The sequence below is a fragment of the Protomyctophum parallelum genome (assembly GCF_964188405.1).
Source record: "Protomyctophum parallelum genome assembly, chromosome: 16".
Taxonomy (NCBI): domain Eukaryota; kingdom Metazoa; phylum Chordata; class Actinopteri; order Myctophiformes; family Myctophidae; genus Protomyctophum; species Protomyctophum parallelum.
The window spans coordinates 32,289,585-32,313,167 of NC_139711.1; the positions used below are offsets into that span (position 1 = coordinate 32,289,585).

Sequence of the window (23,583 nt, forward strand, 5' to 3'; positions counted from 1 at the left end):
GCTAGAAGTGATGAGACCCGTGGAATAAACACACACACACACACACACACACACACACACACACACACACACACACACACACACACACACACACACACACACACACACACACACACACACACACACACACACACACACACACACACACACAACACAATATGAATTCTGCACCTCTTTCTCAGAACACCTCAGTATCTGTTCTCAGCATGAATGTACGAGCTGGTAATAAGAGAGGATAGTCAAGGAGTTTGTAATGTCAACACTCAATCTATAACTGTGTTCCAATGAGCCTGAGGGGCATGTTCACCAGTTAAAAGGCTTAATGTAAGCATGAGAACTAGTCCTAGGAGTCAGGGGAGGCTGCGGCTGACACCAGTTCAGGCTATTATAGGTCTGAGAAAAACACACCACAAAAGTATGATCAATTATACTGATATTAGAGAATAATTATCTGTCATGTGGACTATTTGTGTGTAGCTTCTTGTTTGGAGAATTAAAAATAACTGACTCTGAAGAGAATTGACCTGAAATTACCTGAAGTCACACTTCAGTAAGTCTTTCTGCAGTCTCAATGTTTTTTTTTAATTCATTCTCAGCAGTCCTTATTCATGCAATCAATATCCAGTGCTGAAAGATTGACTAAATTGAGCAAAGAAAAACTCCAAAGATATAATGGAAAATAAGTATCAAAGAAAAACTCCAAAGATATAATGGAAAATAAGTAGAGAAAATAAAGAAGACATCTAACGAAGGCTATATACTCTTTAAACCAGGGTCCTTTGTTTGCTGACCTGCTGTCTCTGCCAACCATGTCTGGGGTTCTTCTCAATTCTTGTTTTTACATCCTTATGACCTCAAGTGGCTCCTGCTTAGGCCTCTCCTACAAAATGTCAGAATATCAATCACCCTACAGTTCAAGATAGGCCACAACATAAAGTGGACTATTATACTGCTGCCAAGATAGCCTGGAAACCAGACAAATCTGACCCAATATAAATATATATATATTATCTTCTTTATACTGACCAGGCTGAACACAGCATTAATAATTTGCAGTTATTGAGGCATTTACCATTGCAGATACCTGGAATTCAACTCTGCATTTACTACTAAGGAGTTTTTTCAAATTGTACATATATTAAAAAGTAAATCTTTACAATAGTACACATTTTAGTCACGAATAAGCATACAAAGAAATAGTACAGATCCTGAGGAAAAAAAAGTACTTAAGTAAAGAAGTAAGCCACTGCATCAAATCTTGTCTAAGAAAAGCTCTTTATTTATAAAAACAGTATTGCCAGTTACATACTTTTACAGACAAAAATGCAACTTTTCAGAGCCAAGGCAGGTATGAATGGTACATCTTAACTTTACATGGATAGGCAACATTACAGATAAACTTGTGTAAAAATGAGAAAAAAAAAGATTGGTCTCTTATGACATTACAACGTATTAGTGGTATAACTGGGTTTATAAAGTAGAACAGATACCATAATGCTATCTCCCACTTATCCCAAATATACCAACCCTCACAGAACTATAGTCACAAAAGCCAAAATACAAAACAAAAAAGATTGATATAACAAAATGTGCTTCTTGTTCCCACCCCTTGACTTGTACGTCATGTCCCGTGATCTCTTCAGTCTGTCCAAAAGTCAGACTCAGAGCAAAAATAAAGACTTTACAAGACCTTTATAAGCCTACATGTGTCCTTTTACACCAATGTATGCAACGTAGAATCAACATGGGTATTGAGTGTTTTATTAATCACCAACACTTTTCAGGAAATCTGTCAGTTGCCAGCCAGAATCTGTGACATTAGTTAGAATTCACAACGTTCACCAGTCCATTCCGTGGTGGTCAACACCAAGCACTTCTGTTGCCTTCGTCTGTTGTGTAGTGTGGTTCTCTTAACAGTAGAGTTAGGAATGGTTTTTATTCTTGAAGTCAGAATGTTTCAATGTTCAGTGGTTGAGTAGTGTATCTCCCAAGGTAGTGGCACACCTTTAAGTCTCCAATTTGATGTATTTTGTACTTAAAGCACACAGTTAATGTCCACATTCACTCACAGGAGTGTTTTTAAATAAAAAAACATCCACAAACACACAGAAAGAAAAAAAAAAAACAGAAAAAAAACAGCAGCTAAAATGTCCTCTTTCATTTGGGGATGGAAAAAAACTGTTTGAAATTAAGGTATCGAGCACAAACAATAGGCAGTTGGTAAATTGTAACTAACAAATGAAAATAAATCAAAAATACACATGCTTTGTCACAGGAGTAAGAAAACCAAATTTAAAAAAGCACACAATACAAGTAATTTTGAACAATGTCGTTATAAGCCTGGTCTTTTTAAACACTCCAACATGCACACACACGGTCACATTGAGGTCCATTTCAATCACACACTGGCAGGTTTATTGTATGACAAATATACAGACACGCACACCTGCCTTCGCTTGCCTACATCCATTGCCCATCCTCAAACCAGAGAAAACGACTTGAGAGACATGGAAAAATAACTCCTATACAAACATTCTCAAATCTACAATGCCGGCCGCATTCCTACTGGTTTGTCGGCCTCTCCCCAACTCCCATTTCACCCACTACCGGGACGATTTAAATTAAGGAACCAAAATGTAAAAAAAAAGGGGGAGAAAATAAAATAAAAAGTAGTCAATCCCATGTTCATTTTATATACAGTATATATCCTACACAAAAGGCTACAAACTCACGCTTGGGATTTAGATGATGGCAGCAAAATGTTACTGAAAAGTGGTTGATGACAGAAAAAGAAAAAAGAAAGAAAACAATAGAATGATAAAGACTGGAAAATAAATGATTGTCAACAAAGGTGATTGCTCTTTAGGAAAGGAATATAATTTAAACAACAGAGAATATATTTCTGATGCTACAATGACTATTGTAAAAAGTGTGTGCTGTATATCACAATTGATTGCAACACAATCGCTTTCTTTGGATGCTGACCCTCATCTTCATATCCACTGTGTCTTGTGATGAAGGGGAAAGGAGAAGGAGACAGAGTTGGTCTCTTATCCTCTGCCTCAATAGCAGTGGTAGGGAAGGGAAGGCCCACACTGAGTAATGCACACTATCAGTTTTTCTGCAAGAGAAGGAGGAAGCATGTATTACCAACAATCCAAACAAACACAAGAACCACAGAAGAACAGGCATATTGTCACTGTCGGGCAGAACCCTTGTACGTCCATTCCAAACCAGTTACTTTCTTGGAACTGGAAAAGAACCCATTTCACTGGATCAATTATTATTAGTAGAAATTATTTGGTCTCTTTTCATTGCTTAAAATATTTGAACCACAGATAAGACTATTTTGGGCATGTCATTATAGGAGAACATTTTCAAAAATATATGTAACACATTGTGAGCTTGTAAGGGGGCTTTTTTTTTGTCATACGACAAAGTATGAAATAGGGGATTCATTTATGCATGCATAAATGGAATAGTTTCTGACTGACAGCAACGATATAGATACTGTATACATGTACACAACACGAGGACACAACACCAACGCTTATTCTGTGGTACAATATTGTGCGCACACAACAGTTTATTATCCAGGCCAGGGTCAAAGTTTATAATAAACATACACTAGGGTTTGGTAAGTCTATGGTAGCATTTTACCACAATACCCAAGGAGGAACAACTTGCAGGAACACTATACCAGCATGTACACATGTCAGAGTATTGTGTTCTTCAGTTATCAGTACCCTGAAGATCTCAGATCAGTGCACCACGATAAGACCTCACAACTGGACTTGGTACACAAGGGGTTTTTATAGAAGCTACGGAAGACAGAGGATGAGCGCCCTATAGAGATTCCATGCAGGATAAGAGGTCAGTTGGACGTACCATGCTGTTACATGCAGAGGGGGGGTAGAGGGGATGGGGGAGGGCTAACCATCGTAGGAGTCCAAAAGGGGCAAGGAGCCCTTCCTGCCCCCATACACCCCTCGCTGAGAGAGACAACGAGAGAGAGAAAGGAGAAAAGGTTGTGAGGTTGTGAGTGGGATAAGTAATTTTGGTCAGTAATTGTGAGGTTGAAGGTTATTAATTAATGGAAAAGTTTAAAAGTGAAGCCTCTTTAACCCATTCTGACCGGGCACCCATTTTGGTGTTGGCATCATGTTATGCTTTATCTATTGAAAAATAGCAGATCTACAAGCTCATATCGCGCCACCGAGTGGCGCGATACGAGCTTGTAGGTCTGCTATTTTTGAAAAATCGAAGAACGACTGACATTTTTAGAATCTGATCTCGGGTCAGAATGGGTTCATCAGACCAGTGTGTGTCCAGTGGAAAACCTCGTGTGAATCTGATCTCAGGTCAGAATGGGTTAAAAGAAGTGCAGGAGAGAGAGTGTGTGAGAAGAGTCACATGGTTAGTGCAGCTCAATGGACAATCATGTGTGTGCACACTCTTACTGGTAAAGTGTCTGTCGTGTCATCTAGAGTGTGTCTCCTCTCCCTCTGCTCCAGTGTAGAGTAGCCCTCTGAAACAAACATAAGGCATGGGTAGACGTCATCCACTAGGCATGCAATGATTCACTCAACTCACGATACGAGTCCAATCACAATATTTTCACAATTTCTTTAAACACAAATGTATTTTTCAGACAAATGATGATTTGATGATTGATTCATGAGTATTATTATTATTATTTCTCTTGCACAAATCCAGTATAGTCTTATTTTTCTTTTACAATACAGTTTGTTTTCAATACTGTAGCAAATGACACAAATCTCAAATCCTGCATTTGTCAACATTACATCGATTTAAATTGCCACCAGTTTATATTGATATACAGAATATCAATATACAATATATCATGACATGCCCATCATCCACAGATAGGATCCATTGACTGAGTAATTAAGGTTAGGTCTTTCGGTACAGTCATAAACCATGCATGCACTCACCAGGGCCCATGTCATTTAAAGGAATCATGTCCCTCCTCTCCCCTGTAAAAAAACAATATATTGATTAACAGTCAGACACAGTACTTGCCACTGAAAAAAAACATCCGATATCGCCGTGAAGACCAACATAATGTAAGAATTATGTTGTCCAGGAGTTGCGTTAAAACCAACCAGCTAGTTATGGTTAGAATAAGGATCCACAATGCATACCTATTAATGGACTATACTATGGGTCTTGGGTGAAGGAAATTAATCACAGAATACCACTTCCACAGCAATAAAAGAAAAGACTGCAAGTCTGAATACAAAGCAGAATGGGAGCTATAGACGACTCATATTCTTTATTAGAAAGGATCCTTCTAGCAAAATTACTTTAAAAACAAAATAGTTTCAGCTAATTGTTTGAAGATGCAGTTTTCAATTAATCATAATTTTGTTCTTTTATACTTGAGGAATACCGTCTTTTTATGTTTCATCATTTCATTAAATGTTAAAAAGTCCTTCTACTTTGCTTTGTGAAGTTCCATAAAATCCTTCTGCACAAGCACCTCTATCCAGCAGTGGCAGCGTGCTGTCTTCATAGTTGCCATTGGCTCGGCTGGATGGACCGTTAGTGGTGCCGATGGGGTTCAGATTGACCATGAAGTCAGTCTTCTTCCATCCGTCCTTCTCCAAAGGCCGACGTAGTTCCTTGTGGGCCCAAACAAGCTGCAACACCTGGCCTGCTCCCCGCACCTCACGGTCTGAACGTTTACTGGAGAAAATACACAAGTGCACAAAGTTGGATTGGGGTATGAATTTAGATCTTTTAAGACAATCAAATATATATACTACTTTGTCTTTTATACATCATTACAGTTTTGATTGATATTATGTTAATCCATCACTAACACACACGGACTTACCCGTCTTTGTTAATGAGCACCAGTCTCTCGATGCCTTGCGAGGCTCGCAGGGTCTTTGCTGCTTCTAGACTGTTGCCTAGCACCTCAGTGAGTGTGCTCAGTACAGACACTACGGTCTCCTCGGACAGAACACGTCCAGGTCCACCTCCAGGTAGGTCGGCCACGAGGTGACCAACTGCATGTTTGCCTAAAAATGGGGAACAAAGGATAAAAAAAATGAGCAAGAACAGTTTGTCGCGTTGAGGAGTAATAATAAGGAGTAATACATTTTATTTATAAGGCACCTTTCAGGGCACTCAAGGTCGCCATACAACAAGTTTAAAAAGAAACAATACAAAACAGTTAAAAGCAAAATCAAAAACGAAAGTACAGCTAGCAGCAGAGACAACAGAGGAGTTCGCTCACATGTGGAAGGTTTTGTCTTGGATGATTAACACAGCCATATTTTAAATAGCTACCAATTATTTTATTGCTTAACACTTACACTAACACTTTTGTTTTGGCCATTTTGTCTACATGTAGTTCAGGACAGTTGTCCATGTCTGCGAGCATGCGTAACAGATTACACACACAGATACATAACTTGTGGATTTGTTGTTTGTGGGAGAAAACTACTTAGCCAGGGCAGTTCTGTTTGGTGTTTTCAGTTGAGATTGTAGGTTTGATATTGTCACATAATATATACACACAGCGCCCATGTATTTATGCCTGTGCAGGCATTCGAGAATACAGTAGATGCTAATGATAGTCTTAGCAAGAGCAAATGTATGATTTTGTGTTGCTGGTATGCGTTGCGGAATTCCATATTTGTAGAAGATCTTACAGTAACATTACAATTGTTAAAACTTATTAAGACCTACATTTAACACATCCATTTCTTCAGCTACTACAAAAGAGACATTAACTCCCCCGTGTGATGTGGTCTCTTTTGCTGCCAAACCCCTTTTTGGCCTGAAGAGGGTGCCTGCTCCAATACACATAAGTCACCGGTTGCTTCAATTCACATGACAATTAGGCGAGGCACAAGCTTACCAAGCAGTTCTTTGTTGCGGTTGTCAATGGCTAGGTTCCTCAGGGCTCCAGACATGGCCCGCACCACGCGGTCATTGCCATGGGCCAGCAGCTCAGCCATCATGGGCAGACCTTTCTCCAGGCGTACTGTGGCCCGTATATATCGACCATACTGGTGAAATAAAAATAAATGTTGCATCAATATTGATGATGCAGAGCAATGGTCGTCCCATAACATGAATCGATAATGACTACCGAATCAGATTTGAGAAACTAAGTAATGGAGGTCCTTCAGATCTGAGACAGATAGCTCTTCTATGAGAAGCTCTACTGTCCCCTGCTGGATGAATTTTAAGTGAATCACTTACAGTCCATCGTCCAGCACACAGGTTTTGGATGGCCCCAGCAGCAGCCTCCAGTACCGAGGGGTTCTGGCTCTCTCTGAGCAGCGACGTGTACACACGCACCACCTCTGGCTGGAACAGCAGCTCATAGCCTGACAGAGAACACAAAGAAATATTGGTCTATCTAAGCAAAGGTTTGTTTTAATGCACCAGAGAAGAGGATTTCTCTACGGCTGTCCCAACTCAACCCAAGACTTTGGAGAAATAAATGCGAGAGACACATACCTTGTGCAGGGGTTGTCCTTTTCGGAATGTCAACCTGGTCTGTACTCCCATCATCCCCATCCTTCTTTCCTGTGCACGAAAAGAGGTAAAGGAAGAAAGAGAAGGCTGAATAAATAATAGATACAAAACGTAACAATTTATAAGTTATACAACATTAGCTTGGGAGTGCATTCCAACCTCCTCCGTCCTCTAGCTTGGTAGAATGTCTAGGTTGTGTGAAATGGGATCATGCCACCAGCAGGAGTGTTTGACCATGCAGTTTGACAATGATTAAGTCCATGATTGTTTGATGTGATGAGACAGGCTTGAACATCCACGTTTGCAAAGTGAAGTGTTATTCAATGTTAGTGGACTAGTTGGTGATACCAGGTGGTGAGCAATCAATGGGCAACGTGCAAAAGATGCACAAACCGAGGTGACTTTAACACCAGAGACTCTTACCTTTTGCAAACCACTCATCTAGAAACACAGAGGAGAGAGACAGAATTGGGGAGGGATCAAAAAGGAGACAGAACGAGAAGGGAGGACAGAGAAGAGGAAAAGAAGAGTGGTAGAGAATGAAATACAGCAATAGGGGCTCTTGCCACCAACAAGCCTCAACACACCAGCAAACCTCTGAGCAGAGGGGAGAAAATGAAAATCCAGTGACCTTTGAACCCTAATTGACAGATTAAAACAAACCTTTGCCCTTTCGGGAGCCGAAACAGCCGCCCTTGTTGGAGCCTGGGGCAGAGCCTTGACTAACAGGCGTTGTCTCAGCATAGCGGTCGCAGCCTGGTACCTCGCGATGAACCTGATAGGACAGATTTCTTAACAGGCATACGCTGTTCTCAACCAGCTGAAGAGAGGGATGAACACGACAGAAGACAGAAGAAGGTACCATCAGTCTCACATGAAACATGTTTCATAATGTTAAAAGCCATCTTAAGACGTATCAAAAGAGCATTTACCTTGTTATCCACATCTGTGCGGTTGATCTGTGACTGGACAATGTACATGAGCGAGTCAACCAATCCTGTGCATTCCCTCAGCTTCCGCCTGGCCTCGCTGCGTTCTGAACTAACATTTCTATTGGAGGGAGCGAGAGAAAACAAATTGGGGTCTCTGATAAAATGAGTACCCAATGGGGTCCATGGCATAAAAAACAGTTTATCTTTGAAATTAAAAGGGTTAATGGGCACCGTTATAGAAGACTTGGAAAATTGGTCCTTCATCTAGTTTTTTTTATATCTAATTTAGTTCCTTCATTGTGTACCTAAGGCAGCCAGCAGTGTTGGTGAGGGCAGTCTCCCACTCCAGGTGCCGTGGTTTGCAGCTCTCCTCTCCTGCGTCACTCCCTCGCTCCCAGCCGGAGTGGGGCACCATGACCTCGTCAGACAGGGCGTGCAGAGCATGGTCCACAATCTCCATCTTCACAGAGTCATGCGAGGACAGGTTCCACAGCGTGCCTGCCAGGTTGAATACATATATTTATTTATTTTTCAAAAACGTAAATATGAGATTTATTAAATTCTCAAAGTCAACAAGGGAAGAATTCAGGACATTTCTAGCTCAACATACAAGAACGCAAGCAGAAACATAAGCCTTGAGTTGATTTGGGGTCAAATTCCTTCCCACTGTTGGTTGCTTCCATAACAAATTATTTAATAGGTGTATTATACATTTTTGTAGATTGTCTATTTTGGGTGTGCAACATTGCACGCTGAAATTCAGGTATTACATTTATGTGGGTACAAGTAAGAGTGGTATAGGCTACATATACGTGGGTCCAAGTAAGAGTGGTATAGGCTACATGTGTAGTTATAAACTAAGCGAAGAAAACATGCTAGACATTTAAAATCATATTAAAAAGATCATACAACAGACCGGACCAAGCCTAATATGAACAGCATTACCTGTGATGGTATCAGTGAGGTCCTGGTCACGGGTTTTTCTCAGTAACCTGACCAGGGCTGGCACTCCGTCACAGTTCTTGATGGCAATCTTGTTGTCTTGGTCTCGACCATAGGAGATGTTCTTCAGTGCTCCGCAGGCTGAGTGGTGGACCTCCTTCTTGGGGTGATCCAACATGGAGACCAAGGCTGGAATACCCTTCAGACGACGAACCTCCGACTTCACCTGAAGAACCACATACTTCAGTTTAATAGGCCTTCTGTACCCATTTGCAAGCTCACACTGGACTCTATATTTGAATACAGTGCGTGTGTGTTCTATAGGGATGTCACTTTTAATTCAAATGTTGTAAAAACTTGCTGGATATCAAGTGATATTTTTGGGCTAAAACTAAACTTTTTTTTGTTTAAGTTCAAGCTCAATATTCGGATATTAATAATTGCTTAGTGATTTGTTCAGTAACAGCGGTCTCCCTGCCTCTCCAGGTCTTTGAACAGAAAATACATTTTCAGGTGGGTCACCACCACTTGAATTCAAGTTATCCATGGCACCATAGTCAATTGGCTAAGCTACAATGCAGCAATTATACTGTATGTGTAATAACTGAGAATGTGGAACTATTCTTTGCAACATTGTAGGCGGTGGCCATCTTTTAGGGATCAATTTGGGGAAAACAATTCGACTTTGGAAAAAGTGACAGTCATATCATGTGTGCTATACCTTGTCATTTCTGAAGGTGAGATGCTGCAGGAAGGCAGCAGCGTTGGTCTTGACAGGGTCCAGACGGTAGTTCAACATGGCGATCACCTCCGGCAGCTCCGGCTGTCTCCAGGACGTGGGAGGGCCCTTCCTTAGCGTGCTGTCTAATGATGCCATACTTCCCCTGTCCATCGTCATAGGAACACCCCATGTGTAAGGATCCACTCCTCCCATGTCACCATCCAAAGTGTCTTCACAGCTCCTTCAAATTGTGGATGAACGAACATCAACATTTGTTGTATTCAAGTATGACCTTTGTTTAAATTATGTAGTTAAGAATGCATGCGTGCTATAACCCAAGCTGAAATGCAGGAGCTAGGTATTAAGACGTGATTTATATGCCAATAAATATTCGTATGTAGTCGTACAGAGTAATATAATCAGACTGCAATTACATAAGTACATATTCTATACCACAGATGATGACTCAGTAAGTAGCATTAAAACAATGTTTGTATGATGATGATGACAAAGCAGTATATCCAGTTATACCGAAGTCTGCGTCTGTCCATTCCCCCAGGGCCAGGCCCGAGGCGGGGCATAGTCCCATAACCACCAGGGTGCATGGGTGGAGGCCCCATGCCATAGTCCATGTCGTCATAGCCTAGGCTCCGCTGGTCGTCCTCCATGCCATAGTGCCCTTGACCATAGCGCATTTCCATGGCCGAACCCATGGCCCGCATCCCCCGGCCCACCTGGGGCTGTGCTGCATAGGGGTCAATCTGCTGACGACTGGGGGCCCGGTAGCCAGAGTCCAGGGTCCTGTAGCCATCCACCTGCCTGGTGAAGTGAAAAAAAAGGATGAATAAACAACGGATTAACGAGGGACATGTTGGATGGTAGAGGACATGAGTTGATAGCTTTTATTGATTGCTAAATTAAGGCCAGTCCACACCAATGAAACTCTGCAACATGAAACCATTATGCCCAATGGCAGTTGCAAGGAGTTGCATTGGTGAGGACTGGCCTAAAGACGTAGTGAAAGGAAAAATAAGTTTTTCATACTTTTAGAGCATATCCGTGGTCATCATATGGGCATACCAAACAATAGATGCCAAAACAAGGGAAGATTTCCATTTTTATATCAAACATAAAAAGCCAATTTTAATTACTTCCTTTGAACGAAAACGTGCTGCTGAATCGGCCTGAAAGAATCTTGATTTCAATCACCGGTTTGAACTGATTTTGATTACAGAACAACTTTAATCTCATTCGAGATGACATCCAGACAGTGTATTACTCATTTTAAACTTAAACATAATAGGTTAGAAATAAGGCACATAGCAGCAAACATGCTGAGCTTGCCGTCTGTCTCTCACTACTAACATCCCATTGCCTGAAGGGATGCGACACTGATTGGTTCACAAACACACAGGCATTCGTTTCAGACTGAAAATTCAAAATAAAATGCCCAAAAACGCCATTGCCATTTAAAACCGTTTTGTTGTAACTAGTTGCATTGGTGAGGTCTGGCTTTTAGATCCCGTTGGCAGTAAACATTACAATTCAGTGTTTATAATTAAAGGTTTGTCTTGTCGTATCAATTATTTCACCCAGCTCATTGCATACCGCAACATAAAAGACATGACGCTCATAAAACACAGTGCGTCCAGACATAAGCCCCATCCATGCCCAGGTTACCTGTAGCGGTCGTCCATTCGTGTGCCTCTGCTCAGGCTGGCATAAGTCTCCGATGGGGGCGCTGGCCTGTAGTCTTCATAGCCCACCGAGTGGGCATAGTGGTAGTTCCTGGGGACTGTGGCTGTGGGGTAGTCTCCGCCTCCGGCCTGCCGATAAGGACGGTCCAACGTGGCGCTGTAGCCACCCATGCCGGGGACCAAAAGGCCACCGTCGATGGACATGGAGTCAGGGGGCATAACTGTGCGTGAGGCTACAGGCTTCATCATCTGGGAAACAAAAGTTTAAGAGGTTATATGATGGTATGGTTTGGTACAAAGACGACAATAGACAAACGGGTGCATGCGTTTGGTCCGACGTACTAAGAGTCCTACAACCCAACCCTAAACCTAACCTCACAGGAAAGCCACGGGTTCGTTTTAACGTCCCACAGGTTATTTTCAACCTGCCACGCATGCCGGGAGCCACAGGTGAGTTTTAACCCAGCCACAGGTTAGTTGCAACCGACCGTGCATGTCGGGAGCAACTGTGTTGTCGGACTAATGCCTGTCAGACTGTTAGTATGTCTAACAAACACCCCCCCAAAGATACATGCCGATAGAGACAAAGAATAAGTATTTTTAGTGGACTGAATGTAATGTGATAAAAGAACATGAAACTTTATTTCTCAAAGCGTTGTGTGTGTGTACACAGTTCATCTCCCTACCCCATTGTCTTGCCGTCTTGTGGTTCCCTCGTCAGAGAAAACTGAGTGCGCTTCCTGCGAGTCGTCCTCTGGTGTATAACTCTCATCCAGAGCACCGTGGGCAGGGTCAACCATCCTGTACTGTGACACACACACACACACACACACACACACACACACACACACACACCTTAAGATGACTATGTTCACTCATTCGAGGCACTTGTCTGTGCATGGCTCAAATACACTCAAACATAGTTGACAATATAAAGAAAAGGTAACATGAGTTTTGAAATATTTTTTGTTATATTTTAAATCATGTGAGATTGAGATTAAAAACACACATACACACACCTGTGTCCCGTTTATGTAACCGTCACTTAATTTCAGTCGTTCTATGTCTGCATCCCCTAGACGCCCGTTCTGAAGGGGCAGAGAGAGAGAAAAGTACAACAAAAAAAACTAAACATTAACAATGAACAACGTCTATACGGTTACAGTATACACACACATTCAAATAAATCAACCATCTTAAACCTTGCATATAATGAAGGGGAGGTTGCCTACAATTCCAGCAAGCAGCTCGGTCCATCTCCCTTTAAAAAAACCCTCAGATAGGATTACTGCTGCTCAAGCACATTCAGCACTGACCAAACCACCCCTGCATATTTACGGCTAGTGAGTCACAGAGGGGCGAGTACTTTTGGAATTCATCCCTGTTCAGTGTTCACTAGCTCCCTAGTGGTCTGTCAGTTATAATCATTGATACTCAACATAATTCTCTTGAGACTATTATTCACCATCACTGGATTTATGTTATAAAGAACTTGATATTTGCAGTTGAACAGAGCTCATCAAGACACAAAATCAAGCTGGAAATACATTTGAGAATCCTGCACGTCGTTCACAGCCATTTAGATTAAATTCACGACTGGTTTAGGAGGATGGTGACACTGGAAAGTAGCACCATCAAGCCAATAATAGCAGTCATATACTAGGCTACACAGAGACTCACTGCAATGCATATTACATCCAGAAGGGGGTGGAGTTGCTTCAGATTAAAAGCCTTTATATTCAGTAACAATGGGGTTGTGGACTGTTGTTTTACAGGAAAACAGGCTTATTTCCTTTGTGCCCTCATCAGAACAGCAATACATTTACTAACTACTATACTCTGCCACCAAAATGTGGAATCCCCCGACACCATCCATTTAAGTAATATGTGCAACACTGGTTTCTTTCAGAATCGTTGTGAATAAAAAAATCAGGGGACCACAATGTAATTGTCTTTTGGAAATAGTGTAGTGTATTTGTTGATGACACGTATCATTGTGTTACATAGGAGGACCACAATGGAAACATTCATGTTCTTCTTTTAGCCTTATTGTACCATGTGCTGTTTAGGATGTTAGGATGAAACGCAATGTGAATCATTGGCCCAGGGCCAAAAAAAAGGGGCAAATTAATTATTTCAAGGCTTTTGTAATTGGATGCAATGCAAATCATCTTGAAAATGACTCCTATTTTTGTCCAATTAACATTAATCAATTACAAATATACAATCTCAATATGTTCTGGGAGCTTTGCAGGCAAAAACAGGTGTCATTTGCACCTAATATGCCAAGCACTGGCCTAGGGACTAAACTGTACAATGTGTCAGATAAACAGGATGTCTATCCCTGACCGCTACAAATTACAATTGTTGTGTCCTTTCACATTTCGAGAGAACATCGCTGATAAACTCCAGTGTTGATGTTCTGAAGTCACCTGAGCCGAGGGAGAGTCTGGCCTACCGTCCAGTAACTGACTGATACAGTCACAAGACTTTTTGAGAAGCCTGCGAAACTAGACATGGAGGCGGCAGGCAACCATGTCCAACTAATTAACCCAGCTATAAAACAAGACAGCAGACAGGGAGTCTTAAGCCTCCTACACACAGATCAGCTGACGATCTTTAACTACAAAGTAACATCTGCCATGAACTCAGCTCTGTTAAAACTATATGCAAGAGCACACACATAGTAAATAAAACAGAAACTAGAGGTGCTCTGATAAGGTTTTTTGGGACTTGTTTTTCTGACCGATCTTGTATGTAAGGGGAAAATTATTATATGAAACCCCCATGCCAAAACGAAGGGGAGAATGTTTACTCCTGTCACAAAGATAAAGATGCAAAACAATATTATACTTGAATGACTTTTATACCACTTAAACATGGTATAAAAGATCGGTTTCTCCAAATCGGGTAAATTGCAGATCACCGATCAAGTAATTTGGAGTGAAAATCGTCCGATCACCGATCGTTGGCTGATCGATCGGAGCACCTATAACAGAAACTATATCACAATAAATGTCATTTAAAATTGGAACATGCAATATTGTAATAAGTAGCATCATGCAGAAGGAAATCAATTAAACCATTCAGATAACAAAAGCTATTAACATAAAGATACAGGGTGTATGCAGGGCAAGGCAATGGATGCACGACAAGTGACCACATTCCAAAGAAAACATGCTGCAACAATGAGGAAAATAACTGAGATTCCATCAGAGGGGGCTGGTGAAAGGTATGTGGGGGGGAAGTGATGAGGGAAAGTGGGTGGGTTGTCCATTTGAAATGTGTAACATACTTTTACTTTAAAGGTTAAGTGTGCACAAGCTCATATTGTGATTGAATGTGTATATTTGTAAGCTCAAGCATCTGTATATCTCTGTAAAGTGTGCATGCATTTTGTATGCGAGTGTGGCTCTTATTTATGTGCAGTGCATACAAGCATTTATATTTATATGTAGTTTATTTCATTCGTATGCGTGTGCCTGCATGCATGCAGGTACAGTACATCCGGTGAGTGACAAGAGAGGTATGTGGAAGTACGTGCTGATGGCTATCTGCATGTTAAAAGCTGTGAAACTATGTACACAGACAAGCTGATCCATTACCAGATGAAGGCCGACAGTCTGACACACATTTGAAGACAGATGGACCGACAGGCGTGCACACACACAGGCTCATACAGACACACATGTACTGTAGACATAGAAACACAGTGCTGGTGGAGGAGGATGGATGGAGGCATGGAGCATATAGACGGAGGGCATCAATGATGGATAGCGCAATGAGCAGATAACCCAACTTATCGAAGGTTGGATTAGATGTCGAGAAGGATGCATGAAGACTTGGTTGGAACGTGGTTGTGTGACAATTGAGTGATGTTGCTGATAATGCGTGTGTATGTCAGATGTTGCCGACAATGCATACATATGTATGTCAGATGTTATTGATGATGCATGTGAATGTCAGATGAACGGGGCAGTTAAGGGTTAACAGCGTTAGCTGGGTGATGCTGAGATGCGGGTCATCCGGGGGGGGGGGGGGGGGGGGGAGGGAGGCTGGCGGGCATCGAGGGGGATGTTACCTGTGTGTGAGGGAGGGAGTGGCCCATGGTGGACGGGCTAGTGGCCGGGAGGCCCACTCTCCTCCTCTCCTCCTCGAGCGCCCTGGTCAGCTGCTCAAACTGCACCTCCTGCTCCCTGACCGACTCCAGCAGAGCCGCAGCACTCTCACACTGCTCCATACACACTATACAGCCCCAGGGGGAGAGGGGTGCGGCGTTACACACCACACACAGGGCCTCATATATGAGACAGCGCTAGGACACGGAGTCGGCGGGTGTCTGACATCATGTACAGTACATGGCATGCACGCATACAATGATAGTGTCTGACATCACTCTCCCGCACACAGACAGTTACACACAATACACCATCTGACATCATACCCACACACACAAAGCACTATACAAAGTACAGCAGCCAGCAGGAAGTAGGGCTTGGTCAATGTAGCAATTCTGTGGTCCGATTCTGTGATACTCTTAAATGGGAGAGGAATATGAACTATATCTGACATATCTGTTGATGAAGATCTTCTTTGATGACCAATTTCAGAGATTGATGTCTGCTTAGCAATCACCATTTGGCTCTCTTAAAGGAAGGGACATCTCACCAATAACACAATTACTTGACATCTTTATTCCACCCGCTAAATGGACTTGTGAATGGGGCTGAAACCTTGCTTGAAGTGTGTTCTCAACAACAGCAGAGTGCAGATCTTTGTTGATGTTGACTGAACTCTATCTCACCATAAACACCATATCGATACTTCTGTTGTCATACATTAGAAGGGACTGTGCCTGGTATCACACACACACGGAAGACCACCATTGCACACTGCACAGACATGATCCTTGATTCATGCACAGGTGATCCTTGATTGATTCATGCAATGACAGATACACACCTTCACCTGTGGGCGTGGCTTTGGAGAAGAGGTCAGAGGTCACACCAAGCTCTAGTTGCAGGGGCTCATGGGTAGAAGTTCACCAAACCACCAAACACAGAAAGAGGCGGGGAGGAGGAGGGTCAACAGAATGGGGAGGAATGAACTGCAGAGAGACAGAAAGATAGAGGGGGGAAATGAGATTTTTTTTGTGGAGTCTGAAGACACTTCTGTTCGAAAAACAGCAACATGGTGAAAATACCATACAAACGTGTGAGCTCACTGAGCTGGGCTGTGTTTGCACTATGAAGACACACGGAAGCTCCAGCATCCAGACACGCCCTATATTTACTCAACATTTGGCCTGCGTACAGTAGCTAGCTGCAGGAGGCTGCAGCGGTATCTGGGCCAGAGAAAACACACTGTCAGCACAGAGAGAAACAGAGCGGTGAAGACCGAGAAAGACAACTCCCGTGAGCCATCTGTCCTCTCCTATCCACTAAAGTAAAACATCCATCTCTAGTCTATTCTAACACAACCTCCCCTCTTCGTGGGCCTCTGACTTCCAAGTTCCAACCTGACATCTTTGCGCTTTGTTTCTTCCTTCATAACATATTTTTATCAGTATTCATCTAGTATGTATGACTCTTTATCAGTCTTCATCTAGTATGTAGGACTCTTTGACTCTCAGTGCACACGTGGTTGAGAAAACAAACAAGCAGAGACTCAAGTCATTGTATAATTCCTTCATCTTATCTGCTGATAAACCCTCTGTGAAGGCCAGACTCTGTCAGTCCTGCTTTTAACCACTTAAGCCTGAATATACTTTGTTGTACAGCGATTAGCGAAAAATAGAAATAGTAAAACAAAAATGAATTTGAAATTGTTTGGATATTACATTTTTGAAAATGTTACATGCCCAAAACAGGAGGATACAGGAGTGGATAAAACTTTACAGTGTGCCCGTGAACTACCCCCCCCCTTCCCCCACCCCCCCCCCCCCCCCCCCCCCCCCCCCCGCCCCCCCCACACACACAGACACAGACTTGCATGACCGGTCGGACAAGGCAGGGGAGGGGCGCCAGTGTGGCTGAATTTCACTGAGCCCTTGTTTCTGTTTCTTGAAGCCCAATTCTTTGTCTCACACCAGTGTTGCTCACCTAAAATAGCCGACTTTCAAGCTAAAAACACATCAGTTATTTTTGGCTATCTACAGTCATGCAACGAAGTAGCCTATAAATTAGGCTTTAGTGTCTCTCTAACTCTCCAGCTGATGTGTACTTGCAAACATGGCTGCTTATAAAGAAAACAGGAAATAAAAAAAAGACTATAGAGCATCGCAGTCCCGCCCCCTTTCATGACGACTACAGGCACAGGAAATAAATCCCCATGCATTTTGCCCATAGACATTTCAAGTATTTATTTAAAGATATGTAAGCCTCGAACAGTGCCAAATCATGACAACACACAATATTTTGGGCCGAACAAATTACGAAAAAGAAAAAACAACAAAGTGTTGTACCCTGCCCTTTTTTCTTCTAATTATTTGTTCGGCCCAAAAACAATTGCGTTTGTTCTCATGATTTGTCACGATCCGAGTTGGCTTTGTTCGAGGCTTACAGATCTTTAAATTAATACTTTTTGAAATGTCTATGGTACAAATGCATGGGGAATCATTTCCTAGGACTGCGACGCTCTATAGAGGGTATGCGCGTATCATCCATCATCATACCCGGGAAGTTATGCGGGAACACCTACTGAGTGGCAAAACACTACTTTCTGGCCTTGACAGCCGATACATCCAGACAGAAAAGTCCTATCTGATTGCATTAGACGATGTTAAGCAACGTTAAACTCACTTTTCCACTCGATTTCCCATTCACTTCATGCACAGGTGCGTCCAAAATTAAAGATGTTAACATGTACCAATAAATACAGCAACAAAGAGGAACAGAAGCATATTGAAATCAAGAGCGGGGGGGGGGTGGGGGTGGCAAGAGGCAGGCAACTGACTCACAGTTTCACCTAATGGGTTGAGCAAATGGAAGAGCAAGAGAGGCAGACAAACAGGTATGCGATGACATCATCCTGTGAGAGGCCTGTACTACTATGCCCTTTAAGGCCACAATGAAACTGGTAGAGGCCATGTCCGCTCTTGTCTTTCAGTCTGAGTCTGTTCATGACTAATACGTACACATACGGTGTCATGTGGGACATGCTGCTTCCCAAACATAGGAAATTGGTCAATTATCCATTCATAGTGATAGTTGTGGGAAAAAGAGGGAGGGAGGGAGGGGTTGATGAGAAAACGAGTGATGTAAAAGCATTTCACATTTTGGTTGGACAGGGTTCAGCTGAAAGAGGGTCACAGACTAACCTCGCATAACCTGGCTTTCCACATCACCTGTGAAGGCCTGGTTTCTATTTTGAATTAAGAAGTCTGATCCAGTTTAGCCTAACGTATCTGGTAATTTGCATAAATGTATGTTTCCGTATCCGCTCTAGACCCAGACCAGCAACCTGCAAAGTGAATTTATGCCAGTCTAGTCAGTCACAGACTAGTCACGGACTAAAGTGAAAGGTGATGACATCACACATACCAATGCCCTCTACATACACAACTACTGTGAAGCCCCAGGCAGGGATCACAACCTCCAACCTAAGGAAAACCACAATCTGCTGTCCTGTAACACACATGCCCTTATATGGTCAAAGCTGAGACAACTGTTATTCACTGAGATAGAGGGAGAAAGGGAAACAAGAGGGATAGAGAAAGAAGTTGACAAGAAAACAAAGAGAAAGTGGGGACAGATAGGCAATTAAAAAAAACACATTGATGCAAGGAGGGGAGTTGGGGGAATGTTGAAGGAGAGGATACGGAATAGATAAGAAAATAAGTGTTGAATTCAAGATAAAAGCAGATCTAGCATTCCTCACATTGTCTCTGGCCAATTTACCACATCAGCCCACCCACTCATTCATTGGAAAAGCCCTTCATGGGTCACAATTATCAGTCTGCATTCTGTATAAAATACTCTGTGGGGGCGTCTCCCAAGGCCAACCTACTGGTCACACTGACCCAAATGCAAAGACACACGCAGACTATACAATATTTCTCTTGCTCTCATCTATCATGACAAAATACAAACGTATCTTTATCTTTGTCCTTCCTCTGACATACAAAATAATTATAAGTGCAATCCACATTCCAAACACTATCTCATTTCAATAATGAGCTTGGCTGTCATTGACACAGGGCTAACTATAAACTCTCAAGATGGATTATAAACAAATAGTGAAAGCTATTTCTTGGCCAGTGGCCTTGGGAATGATGGGATGTGTGTGTGTGTGTGTGTGTGTGTGTGTGTGTGTGTGTGTGTGTGTGTGTGTGTGTGTGTGTGTGTGTGTGTGTGTGTGTTTTAACCACAGCCAGTGGAGGGAATTTGCAGCTGTCAGTCTGGGAGGCATCAGGAACAATGAGAAGTTTGTGTAAGTGAGCGCAAGTGTGAAAGGAGATGGATAGATGGATTGAGACTCTGCGTGGGAGTACACGCTTTTGTCTGTGTGTATAGGCTACTGCTCCCGATACTTGACCTCAGGCCTAACTGCTGTCCTACACTCAGCTGCCTGTCTTGCAGTCATTTTTGCCCTCAACGTCTTTTCGGAAGTCAGCTGTGAGTTTCATTGAACAATGAAAACATGGCTACCATCTCATTCTTGTTCCTTCCCCTTCCAGCCACTTCCTGAGTAACAGGATGTTATGGATTCTCTATCAGAGAAGAGTAAAGAGGAGACAGGAGTGCTGCCTCAGCCTACTAGGAACCATTTTCCTCAACAGACTACACAGGCTCAGATAAAGAAACGATGAAAATACTCTGCTACTTCCCTGATAGAATGGGTTTGGTCAATAGCCGATGGTTAAATTCCACCACTGACTGAAAATCCCCTACCATCAGAGTGCTAATCATACCACCACAAACCACTTCCCCTTTAGCAATGCTCTTCTCAATCCATTACTCTCTTCTGTTTTCTGGCTTCTGAGAAAGACTCCTGAAATTCCCCATGGCTAAAACTTGAGGGTTTTTGTTCTCCTATATTAAGGAACACAATGCTCACACAAGCACAAAATTCCTGGATTGAACCACTTGTTCTGCCTCCATGATCGCCATTGTCCATCACAGTATGTGACAAGGATTTCAGATTCATGTATCTAAGAGCATATTTGAGAATAGACTATTAAAGTGAATGACAAGGCCATGCTGCTGTCAAATGGTTCAGATTGTGATTGTGATGACAAGGCATGGTCAAAATGTCAAGTAGAGGGCCTCTGGGTCCACGATCACATGTAACATCTGATCCAGCCCTGACACCACGAGTCAGTGTGCTCTGTGACCATCTGGTTCTGCACCCATCAGTCAGCGTGAGTCACTCACTATGTCAGAAGATATATAATCACGTCACAGACAATACAGTTCTTGTTGCATGTATGATGAAACTGCTCGATGGAATGTGGGCCTGCACCTGCTGTCAAGAAACCCCACACACACAATGTACATCCTTTATGCATTTAGCTGTAATTGACACTGCTGTTAGTTCATAAGTCAGTGTAATGCCATTGGCACTAGTTTAAGCAGAGTGTGGCTTGTAATGAGATTGAGGCATTAACCCACTAATCCACTTACCGCCTAACAAACCCATGTTTATGTGCACACACACAGACCTGCCTAGATTTACCTACACACCTTAGAAGAGCACAAATTCAGCTGGTGCCCATAGCTTGGATCAACAATCAAACACCCACTCTGTCTGATAACTACCATGGAAGCCCTATACAAAACAAGTGTGTTTGCGCTCAACTACACTGTTATTACTGGGAGGAGCACCTGCAGGTAATTTGCATCTGAAAACTGACTCCTGACCTACTGATTAATATCAAGATAAACACACAACAAAGTTAGGTAGGTCTACTCTACATAGGACTTGAAGCCCGTGTTAAAAATGCTCTTTTAGGCCCAGACAATCGGGGTAGCAGTCCGGGCACCTAGGCTGCTAATGCAGCCTGTCAGTTGCGTGTTCGACTCCCGATCCTGCCTTTGTTGCTCTTTTACACGGTACAAGTCAGTTGGTTAGTTGTCCCCACCCAGCCTTTTCCCAACTGAAACAAGCTCACACAAGACCCACCGAACGGGTTCGCTAGGTGACACTGACAGACACAACCTGCTGCTAGATTAACACAACCTCCAGAGTCCAGACCATCACCCTTAAATAAACTACACAACACAACACACGTATTATCAGTTTGCCAAACATGTGCAACTGCAAAAGGTGTCCCATTACCGTAGGTAATTAGTCTGGACAGGACAACGTTCATCTCCTCGCCAAGCCCTTACCTATAATAGCTGCAGTCTTGAATGAATGGGCTTGTCCTCTCTCTGGATTAGAATACAACGTGACTCTCCAGAGCAAAGAAACTAAAACAAAAAAATTGAAACAAACTTTTATGAGTAGTCAGCGAGTAACCACGTTGTTTAACGTGTCTAATGTCTATCACTTAATGTGGGAGACGATCATTTTCAAACTTTGTGAAGAGCCCTCATCGCCGTTGGGGCTAGCGTTTCCCTGACCTAGCGAAATTGGAACCGAAAAATCTAACCGGCTGTATATTGATTAGGTAACGCAAACCAGTAATCCGGGGCAGACGGTAGCGATGAGTACAGTTGGCTTGTTGTTAAACACAGAGGGGACCACGACTACAAAAACAAAATGTGTGCAAAACACTAACACGAGAAAGCATAATGTTTGTTTACATTCTGTGGTGATGTTAAAAGTTACAGCTCACATCAACAGAACTGTTTAGAAACCAAATCAATGCAATGGACTGTGTTGCTTAGCAGCCGTGGTGTGACCCATTTTAGTGGTTAGCTACAGTAGCATCACAATAACCCACATACTGATAACACTGCCGCCAGGCTAGCGTTAGCTTAGCTTTGGCACTGCCTGGCAAAAGCAAAGCAGACCCAGGTTAGCCGAAGGTGCTAGCTGGTTAGCGTGTAATCAACTCCACGGCTATTCTCATGTAGGTAGTCCTTTATGCGCCTGTAATGTGTTCGTTGTCCATTTGGTTCTCACACGGCCCACTGGGCTTGGTGGGAATGCAGCATTGCGAGAAGCAAACGACTGAACCTCGGGTGTAAAACGTCGTTAGCATCGATGCTAACGTGGTTAGCCTTTTGGAAAGTCGTGCTGGCTGGTCTGTCTCGATGACCACTCCTTGCCAACGCTGCAGTGCGCCAGCTATAAACTACAAACCCGCAACATCCGCGACCCCTCTTGTCTCATTTCATAATGTACTCACCTATTTTGTGCAATCTAGCCCTTGGTCCTTCCCGCGTGGCCCCGTTTTATTGTTCTTATTCCTCACTTTTCCCCTCCTGTGTGTCCCTGGGTTTCTCGGTCAAGCTCGTTAACGAGGCATCATCATCGACTCGACTCTGAGTCTGTTCTATCAGAGAGAGGGCGGGATCAGCCTGAAATATTACCGTAATTCTCGGCGCAAGTCAAATTCCTCTTCTCGTACAGGTGTGTCTCCAGTTGCTGCCTGCCTGGGCGACAGTGGGCGTCCATACTCCGTTATCACTGATCAGGCAGCAGAACAAAGACCATCAGCTGGAGTATGAAACACGTTTTATCGTAAGATAATGTTGATAAACCATTATTAACCATAAGTGATGCATAATGTTTGTTCATTCGTTCATAGATCAGATAGGATACAGACAGTCAATGCCAAATTGTTTTATTATTAATTATTATTAACCATGGTTTGATTATACCT

At 42.7% G+C, this 23,583-nt stretch overlaps 1 protein-coding gene across 9 annotated transcripts; it reads right to left on the reverse strand.

Moving 5' to 3' along the window:
* Window positions 1–1,256: 1,256 nt before the first annotated feature.
* On the reverse strand, window positions 1,257–23,241 carry LOC310873603 (catenin delta-1-like). 9 transcript variants are annotated; one of them, XM_083786110.1, is made up of 23 exons: window positions 23,107–23,236; window positions 22,142–22,222; window positions 16,773–16,917; window positions 15,892–16,055; window positions 12,830–12,898; window positions 12,497–12,616; window positions 11,794–12,059; window positions 10,645–10,932; window positions 10,114–10,354; window positions 9,396–9,618; window positions 8,756–8,948; window positions 8,451–8,568; window positions 8,182–8,338; window positions 7,942–7,959; window positions 7,501–7,569; window positions 7,240–7,367; window positions 6,893–7,043; window positions 5,861–6,047; window positions 5,504–5,709; window positions 4,956–4,997; window positions 4,461–4,528; window positions 3,889–3,992; window positions 1,257–3,121 (listed from the first exon to the last, which is right to left on the reverse strand). In XM_083786110.1, the coding sequence occupies exons 4-22, from the start codon at window positions 16,048–16,050 to the stop codon at window positions 3,933–3,935; spliced, it is 2,763 nt and encodes a 920-aa protein (XP_083642236.1). In that variant the 5' UTR covers window positions 16,051–16,055; window positions 16,773–16,917; window positions 22,142–22,222; window positions 23,107–23,236; the 3' UTR covers window positions 1,257–3,121; window positions 3,889–3,932. The 9 variants fall into 9 exon arrangements, with proteins under 9 accessions (XP_083642236.1, XP_083642237.1, XP_083642243.1 ...); XM_083786111.1 differs by lacking the exon at window positions 22,142–22,222 and having other exon boundaries at window positions 23,107–23,241; XM_083786117.1 differs by lacking the exon at window positions 15,892–16,055 and having other exon boundaries at window positions 12,497–12,611.
* Window positions 23,242–23,583: the final 342 nt, after the last annotated feature.

Bases quoted from the DNA above. Each gene is read 5' to 3' on its own strand.
- LOC310873603 (XM_083786111.1), bottom strand. From the start codon at position 16,050: ATGGAGCAGTGTGAGAGTGCTGCGGCTCTGCTGGAGTCGGTCAGGGAG. The intron at 6,048-6,892 runs GTAAGCTTGTGC...CCCCATTTTTAG, and splicing joins CCGCAACAAAGAACTGCTTG to GCAAACATGCAGTTGGTCAC. The intron at 5,710-5,860 runs GTAAGTCCGTGT...TATTTTCTCCAG, and splicing joins GTGCTCATTAACAAAGACGG to TAAACGTTCAGACCGTGAGG.